General features: G+C 40.0%; 1 protein-coding gene across 1 annotated transcript in view; it reads left to right on the top strand.

The window, feature by feature from the left end:
- LOC126483759 (alpha-ketoglutarate dehydrogenase component 4) overlaps positions 1-21,166 on the top strand; it is a 55,560-nt gene that overhangs the window by 11,121 nt on the left and 23,273 nt on the right. Inside the window, exon 2 of the mRNA XM_050106904.1 lies at positions 13,621-13,675. Coding sequence (XP_049962861.1) covers positions 13,621-13,675 — 55 coding nt within the window. The remainder of the gene's footprint in view (positions 1-13,620; positions 13,676-21,166) is intronic.

The raw sequence follows: 21,166 nt of genomic DNA, 5'->3' as shown, positions 1-21,166 counted from the left end.
TTATTTGGAAATAAATAACATATATTTTAAAGTCCAGTTTGGAATATGCACACTAATGCGTAGAAAAATGCACTGCACCCAAGCGTTCTGTACCAAAAGTCATATGTGATGAAGAGAGGAAAACTGAGGGAAGGAACAGTGTGAACAACTTTTAAAATTGGAGAGAGGAAGGTTAGGCTTTAACACACCATCAACACTGAATTTGTTATAGGTGGAACTCAAGCTTAGAATGTACAGTATGGGGAAGTAACCAGCCAATTCCTTTTTAAAGCAACCATTGTAGCATCATTATAATACCATTTGGATTTAAAGAAGCAATGGAATGACCAAATGTGAAAGACCAAATGGAGATTTAAATTCTGCTTCTCGTGAGTAACCTAGGACAGTCGATGCTGAGGGGTGTGTGTGTGTGTGTGTGTGTGTGTGTGTGTGTGTGTGTGTGTAGCAGTTTAAGATTATGCTTACATTGTAATGTTAGCATATTCTTTAATCTCTCTATGATAAAGCCAGTTTTTAACCTTTCCTCTTATGGGAACAAGGAAGTAATGCTTTTTTAAAATTGTGTCAAGTTATACCCAAGTCCTTCCTAACCCAGAAGCATGTATGTTTTTTGTAGGTTTGGTTTATACTGATGGGAAAAAGAGAGCATTTTCTAAATAATTTTCTTTTGTCTGTTGCCAATTCAGAAGTGTTTTCCTGACTGCAACAGGCTGTCTGTGTCGTACTCTGTTTAGTCTTTGACCACTGCTCACTGCAGTGGAACATCAGTTCAGTGTTCTGTTTACATTTTGCCCAGTAGAGTGATTTGAAGGAGTTGCTTAACTTCAAGAAGTGTTTCTTATTGTGTTTATGGTTATATTTTATCCATGTGGATAGTTCAGTAAGAGCAGAGTACTATGGAGAAGTAGTAATAATTTACAAGAAGTGACAAAAAGCTCTGTGACACACCTTTCACAAGATTGCTGTAGAATAGGACCCCTCTCATTATCCCTGTCCAAAGGGCCCCGATTATCGGTGTAAATATCAGTGATGTACACTCTTTGACATAAAACTCGACCGGCGGCCGGCCGCTTCAGAGGCTAAGTCCGCGCCGATCACGACATGGGACAATAAAACTGGCCAACTCGCTAATTCTGCAAGTCCGGTTATCTGCACAATCTGGCAACACTGTAGACTGCGGCACTTCCTGGAGGAAAACTTGTCCCATGATAGAGAAACACTAGGCTGATTACGCCTGTGGTCTAGCGGTAGCGTGCGTTGATTCTGTTCGTAATGTCAGTGGATCGAGAGCAGCTGGCATAAAATTTTTTTATAGCCTCTTCTGTCTGAAAGCTGAAGACGTGAATGTAATGGTAGCGCAGATTCAATCTATTTCGCTTTCTGACACACCGATATCAAAATTTTATCCAGTAACGATTTTGGGGACGCCGTATGCGGCAAAGCTCCGAGATCCATTTGCTGGCTACCGGCAGCGGCCGTGGCGACAGCAGAGGCGCTGCACTCCCCCGTTCTTTATCGAAAGCGCCTGCTCCCGCTCATCGCTTTTGAAGATTTAAAACGCTTTATTATTAAATGTTGCTCCACAGAAAATTTCTACGATTTCCATTCACGCTCAAAAGCAACGGAGACAGACGCCCTGATTAGTAGGCGGGTAATATATTACATTAATCGGCAAGAGCTGAGTATGGCCCGAAATTAATTTTATAGACTAGGACGAAATTAAACCACCTCGCTACATTCGATGAATTTATAAATGCTTCATACCTCGTTTCTTTTCCTTTCAAACTCAATTATTTGTGCAACTTTTGGTCAATGTTCGGATGTTTTCGTCAAGCCGGGGTGAGCGTCTGTGGTGTAAAGTGTATTACAGTTCTTGTTTCATTCCTTATGGTAACTCTATGCGATAAACTGTGTGAATACCTTGCAATGCATGCTCTGTAGCAGTGCAGGAACACTGCACATTTGGAGTTCCATGTATGGGTTCATGAAGTATTTAATGTTGATCGGAAGTGATAGTTAAGGTCATCAGATTTAGACCAGAACAATTTGTCGTTTTGGAGGTTTCAGAGAACGGAAAGGAATTGCTAACGCCGGTGTTAGAAAACGTCTACAGTTAAATGCTATTGCAAAAATTTAGAAGAGGGGTACTATATTAATCAACATGTGCACTTCATAAACAACCTTCTGACATGTTAGACCTATATGACGAACAAAACTCAAATTTATATCGTTGACAGTCGCTTTGAATCTTTTCAGGATCTATTTTACAGTGAAGCACCTTGGCATTTGCAAAGCAGACATCCATGATATTAACTTAATTTACTAAGTCGAATCGGACGAAGATTGATGTTTAAAGGCATTCTTCAGATTTCGTATAAAGAATTTTTACTAGCCGTTTGCAACTCCATTAATTAAAATGGAAAATAAAAGGTTGTAGTCAGCGGCTTCCACCGAGATTGGAACTGCTATGTCATACAGTACGACCACCGCAACGCACAAGGGAACCTCTTTCTTTTTAATTTTGCTTTTTTTCTTTTACTTTTTTTGACGATTACCCCCTTTTTTTCTCTCTTATTTTAAAGCCCCTTAGGAAAATGGCAATAAAAAAAGAAACTAAGTGCCACCGCCACTTTTCATCCTATAACAAAAAAAAAAAAAAAAAAAAAAAAAAAAACTGGTCCACTTCAGGCATTGGCTCCTGACTAAACCTACCCCAAGAGCTGCCTATATACCAGGGGAAATATGGGAATTCAAGGTTAGGGCTATCATTACAAACAAAACAATATCTTCCTTTTTCTGAATTTTATTTTTATTTTGATTTTTGTTTTGTTTATTTTTGTTGTGTAATTGATCAGACGCCTTCTGCGCCCCGCTGGTAATATGTTGAGTCACGTCTTCTCGAAATTGGTGTGTTCCGTTCAGTAGTTCAGAAATGTTCATTGGTTCAAACTGGAAACCTTCTTCACTCTTGGCTTAACACATTCCAGCTGCGAGGCGGGTCGTGGAAAGCACTCCCAAGGAAGTTCGAGAAAAATTGTCTGTATTTTGGGTGGCGGACAACGACATAATGACGGTCGTTGAGGTATGTCCAAAAATCGAGTACAGAGTCTACAGTTTGTCCAACTAGGTAGTGAATGGCATGTCCGCGAATCCAATTCTCAGCATTGGTCTTTGTCCGAGGAAAATAGTCACGTCCCGGAACTAATAATGAAAGGGGAGTATTCCGATTCAGAATGTCCCGCGTTAGAAAAGCCACAATATGACGAATAACCTCTGAGCTAACGACACACTGGCGACCACAGACGGACTATAGTCACTGCGATGTTGTCTGAGCCTCAAAACGCAACCTTAAAACACACAAACAGGTGTTACATATGTGAAGAACGCCGTTCTTGGAGTACAGAAATTAGTTATACTTTCTAAGTGTCTCATCTTACAGTGGATTCTATCGTACGAGTCTTCGATGTGGAAAACGAATGTCAAGTGAATTTAGCGAGGTAACGCCGGCCTACACCCGGAAGTAAATGCACTATCAGAGTGTTGACAAATACTTGCTATGATGCTGCCATTTCTCGGTTCTCTTACGAGGCAGCTCTTCAGCGAAATGCTTGCCGTGATTCTCCGATACGGTCCTTCAGGGTGGAGACGCGCGCGCACGTTTGGTTTTTATGCGGCGTTCTCCCCTGATGGTTTCTGACGTCGCCTTGTGGGCTATGTCTACATTTGAGACATTCAATTATCATTAATCCAGAATGATAAAAGTTTCAGCTTCCGGCGTGGAAGAAGGCTGTTGACGCCGACATTATATAATTTCAACGTAGGGAAAGCAAAACGGGTCATTCAATGTTTCTCATTCAACATAAAGCATGTGAGATAATTTTCCGTAACGTTCATAATCATCTAAAGATACAAACGAAGTAAAAATACATCTGAAGCTTATTCGAATTGAATATAATGTAAGATACCAAACGCTTTGCACCTCGATGTCGAATTTGCCCACGTGAAATCTTTTGCAGCATACAAAAAGAATGTTATGATTACCACGAGAATGAAGAAATATGTTGGTACGGATGGAAGCAAGGAGAGACGCAGTCAACAAATATTCGATTCCTCATGGCATTCATTTCATTTGAGACGTAAGAAGAGTTAAAGCGGGATATTACTTTCGTTAACACGAAAGATATGCCGCACATATTGATAACGAGGAAGTCTGCGTCTTCATACGTTTCCTCCTTGAAATCTGTATGCTCTCTTATATACTAAGTAGCCTGATCATTGTTTCAGTAATGTTACCCTCTTGTTTGACCCCATAACGACGAACAGATTCCAAATGCATGTCTCTGCATGAAAGTAGCTGTTCGAACCCTTCCTGGGTTGCTTTTTGTGTTTTATTGCTTGGAATTCCTGAAGCAGACCACTGTGCCTTCTCCCCTTGTGAATTAGGTATCAAAACTAAACCGCTTTTTATCCAATGGCATAATTTATTCAGACAGCATCAGCACAAGACTGTCAAACAAAGCCTTCCATTTACAGTTGCAACACTCTAAACAGCACTGACCGAAGTGTAATCCACGGTCATGGTCCGAAATTAGCAGCTGTCTGCTACTGTGGCAAAGTCCGTACTACACTTTCGATTCCGCAGCACCATTTTATCTGGTAACACTGTGTAGTTGCAGAGTTGTGCCAGCATGTCTGTCCTCACACTGTCAACTTTATGTATCTCACTTCTCCTGCAGCGTTGATCACGAGGAGCAGAAGTAAATGAGTGTATTCTCCATGACGTAACATTCAGTATTCCCTTCTTTCATAGCCACTCTTCATGTACATCGATACCAAATATGAATGTGAAAACTCTTGCGAGTGAGAGAATGACAATAACAATCGTAACAAGAACAATCAAATAATGAATAATGTTTATTCCAACGCAGATCGAGAATGGCTTTAAATATAAAAATCCATATCCATATCTATTGATCTTTGAGATGGCGGAATGCAAATATATTCTTAGCATTTAGTTACTGAATTTAGTTCGGGATGTTTGCAGAGAAAAGGAAAAGTCGGTACTTCTCGCTAGTGTAATATAATGTGAACCAGCAACTACCCTTTCCTTAGAACACGACTCTAGCAGGTCCCCAAGTAGGTACCAAGGCACTGCTGCATTCTGTTCCCTGACATTGCTCTGATGACGGTTAATGCAGATAGTTCCGATTATGAAATACAAAACGTATTGAAAAAAAAAATAGTTCAAATGGCTCTGAGCACTATGGGACTTAACTGCTGTGGTCATCAGTCCCCTAGAACTTAGAACTACTTAAACCTAACTAACCTAAGGACATCACACACATCCATGCCCGAGGCAGGATTCCAACCTGCGACCGTAGCTGTGGCGCGGTTCCAGACTGCGCGCCTAGAACCGCGAGACCACCGCGGCCGGCAAAACGTATTGCAGGTTAGTTCCTAAGATAGTAACATTAAATTTGCGTTGTAGACGGCACATGAACGTGACGACTATCCATATTACTCATCAATATAAAAAGACAATATTCTGGGAATTTAGCAGGATTACTCAACATGAATTCTGAAATTGGTTGACTGACCGCACAGGTGCTAAACGTCGTCAAGAGTGTACGATGGCCTAATCGCATTAGGAATATGAAGATCGTCTTCGACAGCTCGCAACTTTCACATTGCTATCTCCACCCTACTCCGGACAGCCCTCGGTGGAGTTGCACTAAGTTGCCGTTGCAATGTAAGGCCTTCAAACCGACAACAGACCACATATTGAAAAATACAAGGAGTTCTCTTGCAGCGTAAGCTTATTGTAACTAATCTAAAAATTATTGGTTAGGAACATTGTCCTATTCAAAAAAAGCTGTCTAGCAGGTCCTCTAATCGCTCCTTGGTACAGTCGTTTGACTATTGAAAATGGTTCCAACAAGTCACCACTAGAAAACACTGCTATGTACCGCAATAACTCAAGATGTAAAGTAATACCACGGTACTACAAATATAAGGGAACACCTTATCACAGATAAGACTGCCCTTAAGGTTTGTAAGCTCACATTTATTACAGTAAATGACATACCTGAAATGTTACCACTCTCATTATTACGTCAGATTGGTAATGCACGTAGTAAGTTCGTCGTATTCATGATTTCCTCTTCAAAGTAACATACCGTACGTATTTAACACAAAATGACAATAAAAATTTAAGTTATTCACGAGCAGCTAGTTGAGAATATGTATGAACTTCAAATGACACGACGAACCGTCTTGTTCCGCATATGGATTCAAACCCAGCTCATGCAGACTAAGCAAAGATTTCGTTACTGACGGAAACTAACAGTCATTCCTGATTAAGCATACAGAGAGTGATATACCTCGATTTTAGACAGTATCAGTTAGCAAATATCAACTTTAAATTTCATAACGCAAACATTTTTAACAGACGCGAATACCTGCCCATCATCTATTGTCCCTGTTAACGAACTACGAGAGATGTTAAATATTGCTTCTTCACAAGTAACTTACTTGAAATGCCTTGAGGTAAAGCTTTGTGTTGGACACGGATTCGAACCCAGAACCTAATCGGATTGCTATCGAAGCACAGTCAAATGTGACATATCGGATTTTCGCGGCAGTAGCTAGATGTTTTAACTGAAATGACGAGACGAAACATTAATTTTTTCCTTCCCAGGACTCCTACCCGGCACCTATCGCTGTTATATTCTAGAGAAAACGAACGTTAAATATGGGTTTGTTGCGCCAGCAGTGATATGTGAGCATGTTTGAACTAGAAATAATATGACGAAGAGTTCAGCGCTCACTGGGAATAGAGCCCCACACATATCGTTGTTGACTACACACAAAAAGACGTCAGATATCGAATTTTTCTCCACCAGCTGCTCAGAATAACATCTTGAACTTAGTCATCTCGCAAATAGTTCTGTGTCTCACTGGGAGTTAAAAACGTCAGATATCGTTAGTGTTGACAACGAATGAAAATACATTAAAAATCAAAATTCTTATCCACCAGCAGATAGGTGTTCTCATGCTAGAGCTTGATAATACATAATTAAATCTTTAGTGCCGGGCCAGGATTCGATCCCATTCACGCGTAATATGTGGAGATGTTAAGGAATCTGCAGTTTTGAACAAACAACAAATTGTAGCCGAGCTGTATTGTCACGAAGGGATCAAATTCCGCGTTAAGGGCGGTCTGAGTTGCACTCCCAGTTCAGAACCAATCTTATCGACATACAGAAGCTCAGATAAAAGATGGAATAAGTGTCCTGTGACCACATAGCGTTTGTTTCGTGACTTGAAATAAATAACTAGTATAAGAAAGGTTACTGGTGATAGTTTCTACATGTCGCCACTCTAGACTTTATTGTGGTTCAACCTACCGTCTACTTGGTAGAGAAGGAAAATCATCTTTAATGTGAATTTTCAGACCACACTGCCATTACATCATCTTCACTTGGTGTAGCCAGGAGAGAATGGACTCTGTGTCTCCCTATCTAAAACCATTGACAGAAGTGGGAATCCAACCCAGACCATAGGTATAACAACCTACCATCCGTCCAACAGACCACGAAATCCTCTTCTCTCATTTTTCTATCGTAACGCCGTTGCGCCACACTGGATGAGAATTCTGACACACAGGCGTCCTGTAGTAATTTGCACCATGTTCAGTAAATTCATTTACTTGGTTGACTGAATCACCATGAACTAGCTGCCTCGGCTACCCAGTGCATACATTCCACTCTATATTTTGTAATCACCGAAATAAAATCACGTAACTGCCACCTACACAGAACTGCCAACAGTGTAGGGTGCAGAAGTTTAAATAGGAAGTGTTCCTTTCCACTTGAGCTATTCTATTGCGCTATCTGTTTGTAGAAAAAGTCGTTCAGTAAAAAAAAAAAAAAGAAAAGCTGTAACTGTTTGTCTCTCAGAAGTCAAGACCTGGCCATATGCATAATCTCACAGTGCTGTGGAATCAAAAAGTTCTGGAGGAATAGTTGGCGAGCTCTGGAGCTATTGTAGCTACGTGTCAGCTAGTAGCGTAGATAAGATGTCGCGAGTTCGAATACATTCAGTGTTACATTTTTTAAAACGCTATTCTGCTGTCTGCTGAAGTTGTCAGTCTAATGGAACTTTGAACATACTTCCCTTCACTTCTCAACCCAAAGTAGTCGCATGTGGAAAAAGGGCTAACTACTGTGACATTTTGTTCTGTTCAGGTTTAATAGACAGCAGGCAGCAGATGCATCTCGAAGATGTGTAGGGAGAGCGCATCGTGCCATTATATGTCAGAAAAGTGTTTTCTACATTAGCTGTCGTGTGGTAGTGAGATTTTATTCTTCTTCAAACTTTGTTTGACAGCTTTAACTCAGAACAAGTTTTCTACATGCATGTAATCAATAAACTGCACGTGCATTGTCATACTGTCATAGATAACAGAGAATTCGCATATATTGTTGATGATTAATTTCTCTCTCATGTTTACTATTGTTTTAACAACACTAAAGGAAACCTTACGAAAATTGTGCACTGTATTATAAGAAATGAAATAATGATTATTGTTCTTATTAAGATTGTTATTGTCATTCTCTCACTCGCAAGAGATTTCACATTCTTATTTGGTATCGATGCACATGAAGAGTGGCTAAGAAAGAAGGGAATACTGAATGTTACGTCATGCAGAATACACTCATTTACTTCTGCTCCTTGTGATCAACGCTACAGGAGAAGTTAGATACATAAAGTTGACAGTGTGAGGACAGACATGCTGGCACAACTCTGCAACTACACAGTGTTACCAGATAAAATGGTGCTGCGGAATCGAAAGTGTAGTACGGACTTTGCCACAGTAGCAGACAGCTGCTAATTTCGGACCATGACCGTGGATTACACTTCGGTCAGTGCTGTTTAGAGTGTTGCAACTGTAAATGGAAGGCTTTGTTTGACAGTCTTGTGCTGATGCTGTCTGAATAAATTATGCCATTGGATAAAAAGCGGTTTAGTTTTGATACCTAATTCACAAGGGGAGAAGGCACAGTGGTCTGCTTCAGGAATTCCAAGCAATAAAACACAAAAAGCAACCCAGGAAGGGTTCGAACAGCTACTTTCATGCAGAGACATGCATTTGGAATCTGTTCGTCGTTATGGGGTCAAACAAGAGGGTAACATTACTGAAACAATGATCAGGCTACTTAGTATATAAGAGAGCATACAGATTTCAAGGAGGAAACGTATGAAGACGCAGACTTCCTCGTTATCAATATGTGCGGCATATCTTTCGTGTTAACGAAAGTAATATCCCGCTTTAACTCTTCTTACGTCTCAAATGAAATGAATGCCATGAGGAATCGAATATTTGTTGACTGCGTCTCTCCTTGCTTCCATCCGTACCAACATATTTCTTCATTCTCGTGGTAATCATAACATTCTTTTTGTATGCTGCAAAAGATTTCACGTGGGCAAATTCGACATCGAGGTGCAAAGCGTTTGGTATCTTACATTATATTCAATTCGAATAAGCTTCAGATGTATTTTTACTTCGTTTGTATCTTTAGATGATTATGAACGTTACGGAAAATTATCTCACATGCTTTATGTTGAATGAGAAACATTGAATGACCCGTTTTGCTTTCCCTACGTTGAAATTATATAATGTCGGCGTCAACAGCCTTCTTCCACGCCGGAAGCTGAAACTTTTATCATTCTGGATTAATGATAATTGAATGTCTCAAATGTAGACATAGCCCACAAGGCGACGTCAGAAACCATCAGGGGAGAACGCCGCATAAAAACCAAACGTGCGCGCGCGTCTCCACCCTGAAGGACCGTATCGGAGAATCACGGCAAGCATTTCGCTGAAGAGCTGCCTCGTAAGAGAACCGAGAAATGGCAGCATCATAGCAAGTATTTGTCAACACTCTGATAGTGCATTTACTTCCGGGTGTAGGCCGGCGTTACCTCGCTAAATTCACTTGACATTCGTTTTCCACATCGAAGACTCGTACGATAGAATCCACTGTAAGATGAGACACTTAGAAAGTATAACTAATTTCTGTACTCCAAGAACGGCGTTCTTCACATATGTAACACCTGTTTGTGTGTTTTAAGGTTGCGTTTTGAGGCTCAGGCAACATCGCAGTGACTATAGTCCGTCTGTGGTCGCCAGTGTGTCGTTAGCTCAGAGGTTATTCGTCATATTGTGGCTTTTCTAATGCGGGACATTCTGAATCGGAATACTCCCCTTTCATTATTAGTTCCGGGACGTGACTATTTTCCTCGGACAAAGACCAATGCTGAGAATTGGATTCGCGGACATGCCATTCACTACCTAGTTGGACAAACTGTAGACTCTGTACTCGATTTTTGGACATACCTCAACGACCGTCATTATGTCGTTGTCCGCCACCCAAAATACAGACAATTTTTCTCGAACTTCCTTGGGAGTGCTTTCCACGACCCGCCTCGCAGCTGGAATGTGTTAAGCCAAGAGTGAAGAAGGTTTCCAGTTTGAACCAATGAACATTTCTGAACTACTGAACGGAACACACCAATTTCGAGAAGACGTGACTCAACATATTACCAGCGGGGCGCAGAAGGCGTCTGATCAATTACACAACAAAAATAAACAAAACAAAAATCAAAATAAAAATAAAATTAAGAAAAAGGAAGATATTGTTTTGTTTGTAATGATAGCCCTAACCTTGAATTCCCATATTTCCCCTGGTATATAGGCAGCTCTTGGGGTAGGTTTAGTCAGGAGCCAATGCCTGAAGTGGACCAGTTTTTTTTTTGTTATAGGATGAAAAGTGGCGGTGGCACTTAGTTTCTTTTTTTATTGCCATTTTCCTAAGGGGCTTTAAAATAAGAGAGAAAAAAAGGGGGTAATCGTCAAAAAAAGTAAAAGAAAAAAAGCAAAATTAAAAAGAAAGAGGTTCCCTTGTGCGTTGCGGTGGTCGTACTGTATGACATAGCAGTTCCAATCTCGGTGGAAGCCGCTGACTACAACCTTTTATTTTCCATTTTAATTAATGGAGTTGCAAACGGCTAGTAAAAATTCTTTATACGAAATCTGAAGAATGCCTTTAAACATCAATCTTCGTCCGATTCGACTTAGTAAATTAAGTTAATATCATGGATGTCTGCTTTGCAAATGCCAAGGTGCTTCACTGTAAAATAGATCCTGAAAAGATTCAAAGCGACTGTCAACGATATAAATTTGAGTTTTGTTCGTCATATAGGTCTAACATGTCAGAAGGTTGTTTATGAAGTGCACATGTTGATTAATATAGTACCCCTCTTCTAAATTTTTGCAATAGCATTTAACTGTAGACGTTTTCTAACACCGGCGTTAGCAATTCCTTTCCGTTCTCTGAAACCTCCAAAACGACAAATTGTTCTGGTCTAAATCTGATGACCTTAACTATCACTTCCGATCAACATTAAATACTTCATGAACCCATACATGGAACTCCAAATGTGCAGTGTTCCTGCACTGCTACAGAGCATGCATTGCAAGGTATTCACACAGTTTATCGCATAGAGTTACCATAAGGAATGAAACAAGAACTGTAATACACTTTACACCACAGACGCTCACCCCGGCTTGACGAAAACATCCGAACATTGACCAAAAGTTGCACAAATAATTGAGTTTGAAAGGAAAAGAAACGAGGTATGAAGCATTTATAAATTCATCGAATGTAGCGAGGTGGTTTAATTTCGTCCTAGTCTATAAAATTAATTTCGGGCCATACTCAGCTCTTGCCGATTAATGTAATATAATACCCGCCTACTAATCAGGGCGTCTGTCTCCGTTGCTTTTGAGCGTGAATGGAAATCGTAGAAATTTTCTGTGGAGCAACATTTAATAATAAAGCGTTTTAAATCTTCAAAAGCGATGAGCGGGAGCAGGCGCTTTCGATAAAGAACGGGGGAGTGCAGCGCCGCTGCTGTCGCCATGGCCGCTGCCGGTAGCCAGCAAATGGATCTCGGAGCTTTGCCGCATACGGCGTCCCCAAAATCGTTACTGGATAAAATTTTGATATCGGTGTGTCAGAAAGTGAAATAGATTGAATCTGCGCTATCATTACATTCACGTCTTCAGCTTTCAGACGGAAGAGGCTATAAAAAAATTTTATGCCAGATGCTCTCGATCCACTGACATTACGAACAGAATCAACGCACGCTACCGCTAGACCACAGGCGTAATCAGCCTAGTGTTTCTCTATCATGGGACAAGTTTTCCTCCAGGAAGTGCCGCAGTCTACAGTGTTGTCAGATTGTGCAGATAACCGGACTTGCAGAATTAGCGAGTTGGCCAGTTTTATTGTCCCATGTCGTGATCGGCGCGGACTTAGCCTCTGAAGCGGCCGGCCGCCGGTCGAGTTTTATGTCAAAGAGTGTACATAGACACAACCATACCCTACCGATGTCAATAGCATATTTATAAAACATGTCAGTAGTGAGTTGTTAGCAAGAGCTTAAAGTCCCAACTAAAGTTTCAATAACTATGTGTGGGGAACACTTTCCTAAAACAGTATTTTTGAGCCTCAGTCCCTAAAACTGAGGTAACGGTCACAGTGTTGTGTTTCAGTGGTGTGTCAGTTGGCAGGCTGAAAGTTTTCTAGTTACATGATCGTAGAACCTGGAGTGAACATGAAAAATGTACTTCTGTCAGTTGACCAGTTGAGGGTGTGGAGGCTGAGAAAAATATCCTGCAAAAAACAAAAGTCCGGAGTTCATGACAGTGTCCAGGCAAAAGATGAACCATACAGAAATCCACAGTGATTACAGCTATGGTCTTGGCAAGTTTCAGCTTTGAATGTAGGTTGAGTAGATAGTATCTCTAGATGCATTTCCCCAAAAGTATGAAAATTTTATCTTTGGGCACAATTTTCTGTGAAACTAGTACATCCATGTCAATGAAACAGAAATTAATTACCACTTTCATTGACATAAACTAGAATTATGGCAGTGAAATAAAAGGTGTGACAAATATTTAGTAGATTTTTTAACGCCAATTTTTCATGTTGTATACTTTCCTGTCCATTTCAACTGTGGTGATGATGATGTCAAATACATGTTGAGGGAAATATGTCAGCTTATACATGCTTCAAATTTATTTTGAGTTGAAAAAAATAAAGAAATGTGCACCATTGTAGTGTGGTCAACCATAGGAAACACTCAGCCATAGGAAAACACTAATGAGTGATCCCCTTAATGCTGTTGCTGTTTACATGCATGTGTGCAGGGTGCAAGCAGGGAAGGTTTTTTTTCATTTCAGCAGATAATATTGTCAGTCACTTTCAGTTATTAAGAAGGAAAACCTTTAGATAACTTGGAGAAGAGACCATGTAACGCTGTAGTTTAAAGAAAAAATGTTCTGAATTTACTTCTTTGTATTCCTGGCAGTTTGCTAAACATTACAACTTATTTATATTTTGATTGGGGCTATTGGATTTTTATCATAATAGTTAATAATGTTATCCTCTGTGGTAATACTGCAGTAATATTCATCATTGTGTGTGTTTGAGGGGGGGCTGAGGCAAATGGACCTTTTTCTGTTATTTGTAAATATTTCTTTCATTTTTTCAGACAGTGAAACCACATGTTCCACTAATCAAATTCCGCAAGGGGAGTAAGGTTCAAGGTAAGTTATCATCTGCATCAGAGTATAAAGTACTCTTTATTATAAAGTATAGCTGCAGTTATTGTTGTAAAATGCCCCTCCTACTCTCTCTCCTCCAAGTGTATTCCTGAGTTCGTGCATTTGTTTGCATTCATCACACTTTGGGAATGAGGGCAGAGAATTTTTAGGAGAGGTATTAGGTAGTAATGCTGCGACAGTCATGAAATAATGGCTGTTAGTTTTTACTAGTAATGTTATCTTGTTGGCTTAGTTGCTTACCAGTAAACTCCCATTTCCTTAAGGAATCGAACTCCCACTGTTTCTAAGGATAATACTTTCCTTACTGTGTTAAACCTTTAACATAAGATTATACCTTTTAATCAGTAGATTATGAGAGCAGTTTAAATGTTTAAATTTGGTCAGTAATTATATGAAATATAGAAAATAATTCTTTTTGCCTCTGGAAGCCATTACGTAGGCACTCTGCAATTGGGATTATGAACTATGAACTACGTTGACTCTTCTGTGATATAGATTAACCTTGTAAAGCTCCAATAATGACTTTTTATCTTAATTTAGTTTAATTTTACAACTGTCTGACTTGAGTAGGGGAGCTTTACATAGAGAACATGCTTTGTTACTTTGAAACAATAACAGTACAAATCAGATAATTCTTTATTGCCTCTTTAGCATGTAACACACTTCTCTAACAATGCCTGGACATATCCAGTCTTGTATTAGAGGTTATGCTAGTTCATATGCACACTGAAATAACCACTGCTGTGTTGTGTTTCTGCACTCATTAAATAGGTAATCGCTGATCATAGAAGCATTTTCATTTACATTCTATTATCAATATGTTCCTCCACAACAATTACTGATACACAAAAACAACACTGTTTCAACCGTAAATCTTGTAACTAATCCTGCGCCCTTCTCACATAACTTAATTGTGCTCACTTTTCTCCTGTGAACCAATGTAACACTTTCAACTCTTAATTATACTTTGTAGCAATTTATTCACACTGTTTACCCCATTGCTGGTGCCTTTGACCATTGTGTGTGGAAACCCAATAGCAGTTCTTTTTCGTACACCAAGACAGCGTGTGATCACTATCACTGGGGCATTTTTGCCACATTAATCAAAACTATGCTGTCGCGATGGAAAAGGTGCACTCAGCTTCAGAAGTTCCAGAAGCCAGCAATAAGTAAGGAGTATAACGTCGATACATTAAAACATCTAGGATAGCAGTACTCCTTATGACCTCAGATAGTGTTAGCAAAGGAAGTCAGAAAACCATTGGCTATCTGAAGAAGCTGTACTTGCCAGATATGAAAAAATAACCATTCTTTTGAGAACTAAGAACTGTAATAATTTGACCAGCTGCTTGTATGCAGAGAGAATGCCATCCTTTAGATTAGATTTACTTTCATTCCAATTGATCCATAGTGAGGAGATCCTCCAGAATGTAGAACATGTCAGAAAAACAACAATACCTGACAGGCATTTACAACTCAAACAAATAAGCTAATGTACCATTCCACAGGTCCCAAGTGGAATGATCATCATTTTTTAATGAACACTATATGAAAGAATCATTTTACTAATACTAATGCACTGAATTTAAAATATGAAAAGTTTTTATTTATTTATTTATAAGGTAATAAATGTGTAATTCAACTACTATAACACTTATTTACAATGAACACATTACTGCACTGCACTGAAATTCTGCAGAAGTTATATTGTACTATATATATATATTTCCATGTGGGAAAAATATATATAAAAAACAAAGATGCTGTAACTTACCAAACGAGAAAGCGCTGATAGATAGACACAATAAAAAACACATAAACACACACACAAATTTCAAGCTTTTGCAACCCAAGGTTGCTTCATCAGGAAAGAGGGAAGGAGAGGGAAAGATGAAAGGATGTGGGTTTTAAGGGAGAGGGTAAGGAGTCATTCCAATCCTGGGAGCGGAAAGACTTACCTTTGGGGGGAGGGGGGGAGAAGGACAGGAATATGATGGAATTCACCTGGTCCTACTCCAAATCCCATGCCACTTTCCTCGACGTTGACCTCCATCTGTTCAATGGCCAGCTTCACACATCCATCCACATCAAACCCACCAACAAGCAACAGTACCTCCATCGTAACTGCTGCCACCCATTCCATATCAAACGGTCCCTTCCCTACAGCTTAGGTCTTCCTGGCAAATGAATCTGCTCCAGTCCTGAATCCCTGAATCATTACACCAATAACCCGAAAACAGCTTTCGCATCCCGCAACTACCCTCCAGACCTGGTACAGAAGCAAATAACCAGAGCCACTTCCTCATCCCCTCAAACCCAGAAACTCCCACAGAAGAACCCCAAAAGTGCTCCACTTGTGACAGGATACTTTCCGGGACTGGATCAGACTCTGAATGTGGCTCCCCAGCAGGGATACGACTTCATCACATCCTGCCCTGAAATGAGATCCATCCTTCATGAAATCCTTCCCACTCCACCAAGAGTGTCTTTCCGCCGTCCACCTAACCTTTGTAACCTCTTAGTTCATCCCTATGAAATCCCCAAACCACCTTCCCTACACTCTGGCTCCTACCCTTGTAACTGCCCCCGGTGTAAAACGTGTCCCATGCACCCTCCCACCACCACCTACTCCAGTCCTGTAACCCAGAAAGTGTACATGATGAAAGGCAGAGCCATGTGTGAAAGCACCCACGTGATTTACCAACTGACCTGCCTACACTGTGAAGCCTTCTATGTGGGAATGACCAGCAACAAACTGTCCATTCGCATGAACGGACACAGGCAGACAGTGTTTGTTGGTAATGAGGATCACCCTGTGGTTAAACATGCCTTGGTGCACGGCCAGCACATCTTGTCACAGTGTTGCACTGTCCATGTTATCTGGATGCACCCACTGACACCAACCTATCAGAACTCTGGAGATGGGAACTTGCCCTTCAATATATTCTCTCTTCCCGTTACCCACCAGGCCTCAACCTCCGCTAATTTCAAGTTGCCGCCCCTCGTACATCACTTGTCATTCAACAACATCTTTGCCTCTGTACTTCTGCCTTGACTGACATCTCTGCCCAATCTCTTTGCCTTTACACATGTCTGCCTGTGTCTGTATGGGGGGGGGGGGGGGGGGCGCAAGTGTATACCTGTCCTCTTTTCCCCCTAAGGTAAGTCTTTCCGCTCCCGGGATTGGAATGACTCCTTACCCTCTCCCTTAAAATCCACATCCTTTAGTCTTTCCCTCTTTCCTGATGAAGCAACCTTTGGTTGCGAAAGCTTGAAATTTGTGTGTTTGTGTGTGTTTTTATTGTGCCTCTCTACCAGCGCTTTCTCGTTTGGTAAGTCATAGCATCTTTGTTTTTTTACATATTTTTTCCCACATGGAATGTTTCTTTCTGTTATATTCATAAATTTGTAAATACTTTGACATGTCTTATATCCTCGTAAAAAGAGATCTACGGATGAATAAAGCTGCTGCTGCTGCTGCAGCAGCTACTACTACTACTACTACTACTACTACTACTACTACTAAATACATTGCTGCCATATTAGGATTGTACCTTAACTATAAAGGTTAGTTAACCTAGCTTTTATTACACTTTTTGGTGCAAACATCAGATTTTACCTAGTACTTCAAAAAGTACAAGAAGTAGTGTCATGAAAAACTCTACAGAATCATTTTATGTAAAACTAACCTAAATCACAAAGTATAAGTTTCTACCTCTGATATTACTTGTTTTCGAAATTTTGTAGAAGGTGGAATATGTGGAAACAAACTAATGAATCATGCTGAGGCTCAAACCATTTAACATTGACATAGTTTTACATAATCCGGCCAAGTCTTTTAACATTATTTGAACATTTAATTTAACTTTAGATAGGTGCTGCTGGCTTGACCTTTGCAGAGTGAGGGGGGGGGGGACCTCTCTCTCTCTCTCTCTCTCTCTCACTCTCACTCTCACTCTCACTCTCACTCACTCACTCCCCACCATAGACAGACAGGTACAGCACTTGGGTCACCACACCACATCTTCGACATCTCAAGATATTGGGAGACAAGGCCTATGTCCACATTCAGAGTGCCAACCGACAAAAATGATACTGATTGTATCTTGGTAGAATACTGTGCAGAATCAAAAGTATACATACTTTTTGAACCTAATCACCAGAGGATCATGAAAATGTGGGATGTTATTTTTAATGAAAATGTGAGGTGACGATTGAATTGTTTAGCGTACTTCTAAGGTGATACAGGTCCAATCCCCACCGACCTACAGTGAAATAAAGCTCCCCGTGAGATAATGCAAAATTTAAAAGAAACCAGGGCATGCAACGTATAAGGTCTTATTAAGTGGAATTTACTAGGGGGCAGCCCAATTAAACATGAAACTATGGGTACCACACCTCCCATGGATGTAATAATAGTGTGAGCCAATGAACTACAAATGTAAACTAATGGCCATTACAACTATTTGGTTTATTGGAATAAGAAATCAAACAAAAGTATTTACCCACTGAATCTAGTATATAAACACCAGCGGAAAAATGCTTCTATCGGAGCACAAAAAATGTGAATGTGTTCCTGTTTATTTAAAAGAATCTGTCTTAAAATGGGGTACCAGCTTCCTCATTCTACCTTCCTCAGCAACGCGAAAAATTTTCCCAAAACTTTTGGCCTGCGAAAATATTCACTCTTTTTTAACATGCGACTCAAGTGAAACTCCCACAAGCTCCCCTAATTGTAACTCACTCACCCATTGCTGTAAGTTGCTCACACTCATCCACTCCCAGTTTGCCCTTACTCACTCACTCTTTCAGCCCATATCATTGTCATTATTTCTTTGCATCTCTCTGTCATTGTCTTCTGTGTCACAGCCACAGTCCCCTTTGTTCTGTTCTACTACTACAGTCTCCTCTCACTGTCACTGTCTCCCCCTTGTTCTCTCTCACTGCTAATATCTCATTTCTTCTTTCCTATTGGTGCTGTCTCTTTTCACTGTCACTATCTCTCTCTTCCTCATTGTTGTCAAAATATACTCTCTCTCTTTGTCACTGGCTCTCATTCACTCATTTTCTCTTTCTCTTTATTCCTACCCCCTGGCATTGTCTCCTTAACTCCTTTCCAGCACTGTTCTGTCACTGTCAGCTGTGTTCCACTGCCACTGTGTCCCCCTCTTTCTCTCACCCTATCATTATCTCTTTCACTCTTTCTATAACACAACTGTCCACTATCTTGCAATATTTATAACTTTTCTGTCTCTTTGCCACTGCCACTGTCTTTTCTCTTTCAACATAAAAAGCGCGAATATATTCACATGCCAAAATTTTTGGGAAAAATTTTGAAGGTGCTGAGGAAGGTGAAATGAGACACCTGGTACTACCCTATCTTTCAGTCAGTCTCCTAAATAAACAGGAACATATTCACATTTTTTGTGCTCAGATGCGAGTATTTTTCCACTGGTTCGCTTCTTTTCCCTGCTGTAGCAGGATGTGTAGTGCATATGAAAAGAAATGTAATGGTCAGTGAAATGTAGATAGTTTACTTATGTGAAATTGAAATAATGCAAAACTAATTTAGCACCTCACACCGTATCTTATGTACAAAATCATTTTCCATATGTATGCTTCAGTTTTACAGCATGGGATTCCCAGATGATATTGGAGACACTTTACAGCATATTTTTCAGTGTTACACCACTTAATAAACCAGGTTTTCGCTTCACATCAGATTTTACATGCATATTTCATGTATACAAGTGAGATAACTTGGAATCACTGTATCTCAGAAATGGATAAAGATATGAAGAAAATTTTCAAGGTTCAAGATCAAGATCTTAGGAATACATCATAAACATTACAGCCTTTTGCTGTGCATAGCTATCTGAGAATCTGCGACAGAGTTTTGGCAAAAAACAAATATACATTTTTTTCATTGTTTCTCAACAACAGATAAATAGGCAGATACCTCTTATAGATATCTAAAGAATATATCATTAAAATTTGAGCAATTGCTGCATTTATTTGTTATTTAGATTTTGCTTCATACTGGTATTAATGTGGAAGTATGGTAACTTTGAAACTCTATATCTTGGAAACTGATAAAGATACCAAGAAAATTTTCAAGGTTGTGAGAGATCAGGATCTTAGGAATATATATATCATAACTTTCAGCCATTTGCTGTCCACAGCCATCTTGGCATTCTCAGCTTGGTTTTGGTCTACTGCCAGTATCTCATCTCCTAACTTTACTGTCACTTTTCAATCTGACCTAGATCTCAGGCTAAGCCACAGATTAGGCTGACAATGACCAGATTGGCTGGTTTCAGCTGACTGGTAGTTGTGCAACAAACATTTTAGTGACTCGTCAAACAGTAAAGCATTCCTCCTCTCACATCCTCTAAGTCTGCTGTGCTGCAACAGGCGTACTTCATTTAGCTGATGGCCAGATTCATTAATGAAATTCAATTAAAGTCAATTGAAATTGAACACATTTTGAAGTAGTACTGCATCTGGAACTGTTTTTGTTTGTTACTGAGCAGCAGAACTATACTGTTAAGAAGCTCTTAATGGTAGCTGACTTTTCTGTATTTGTCTGTTAGTTGCTAGATGCATATTATTATAAAACTCAGCTGAGAACAGTAGGCCACATGAATTCTTAATTCGGGCCACATGTTGGCCATGGGCTGTAGTTTGATGACCGCTGGACTAAAGAGTCACTGGAAGGAGCAGTGATGCCAGACAGTGCTGAGAACTGGCTGAAAGTAATTAAAGAAGAGTTACTGAAGCTCAGAGAGAACCACACACAGGAGTCTGCTGCTTTACGTTTAGACAAAAAGCCTGTAAATGCAAAATAGGTTTTTGAAATTAATTAGGTTTTTAAAATTAAAGAAAGATGCGAAACTTCGCATTGTATGTTATTAAGAATAACTAGTAATAAATAGTTGTGCTCAGAAGCAAGGCCTGGACTTTGATGAAACTTTCCCTCCGGTCGTAATGCATAGCTGATCAAGATATTTATTTGCTATGGGTGCTAAAAATTCTATTAATATTGACCGGATAGGTGTGTTGTCATGGACTTCTTGCTAACTATTGTATGTGAAGAGATCTAGGTGAAAGTTCCAGAAGTAGATCCACTTATGAAGACTTAATCCACTGGCAGGCAGTCCAAAGGATCGAAAAGGTACCAAGAGTATGAAGCTATTGTTTTCTAATGCTGAGGATTGCCAAATAATAGATTACTGTGATTCAGATTGGCCCAGAGATTGGAAGGCAGAAAGTTGACAACTAGATGTCTGTCTAAATCGCAAGAAGCATTTATATCCTTTCATAGTAAGAAACAACCAGCAGTGGCCCTCTCCTCAACTAAGGCAGAATACATGGCCCTGAGCTCGGCATGTCAAGAGGCTGCGACTTCAAAGGTAGTCACCAAAAGTCAGTGTGGAGCATGTACCTTCAGAGCAAATGCAGGCAGGCATGATA

This window comes from Schistocerca serialis, chromosome 6 (genome assembly GCF_023864345.2).
Source record: "Schistocerca serialis cubense isolate TAMUIC-IGC-003099 chromosome 6, iqSchSeri2.2, whole genome shotgun sequence".
Classification (NCBI taxonomy): Eukaryota; Metazoa; Arthropoda; class Insecta; order Orthoptera; family Acrididae; genus Schistocerca; species Schistocerca serialis.
Note: the sequence above shows the minus strand (reverse complement) of the source record. Positions and strands in the feature narration are given on the sequence as shown.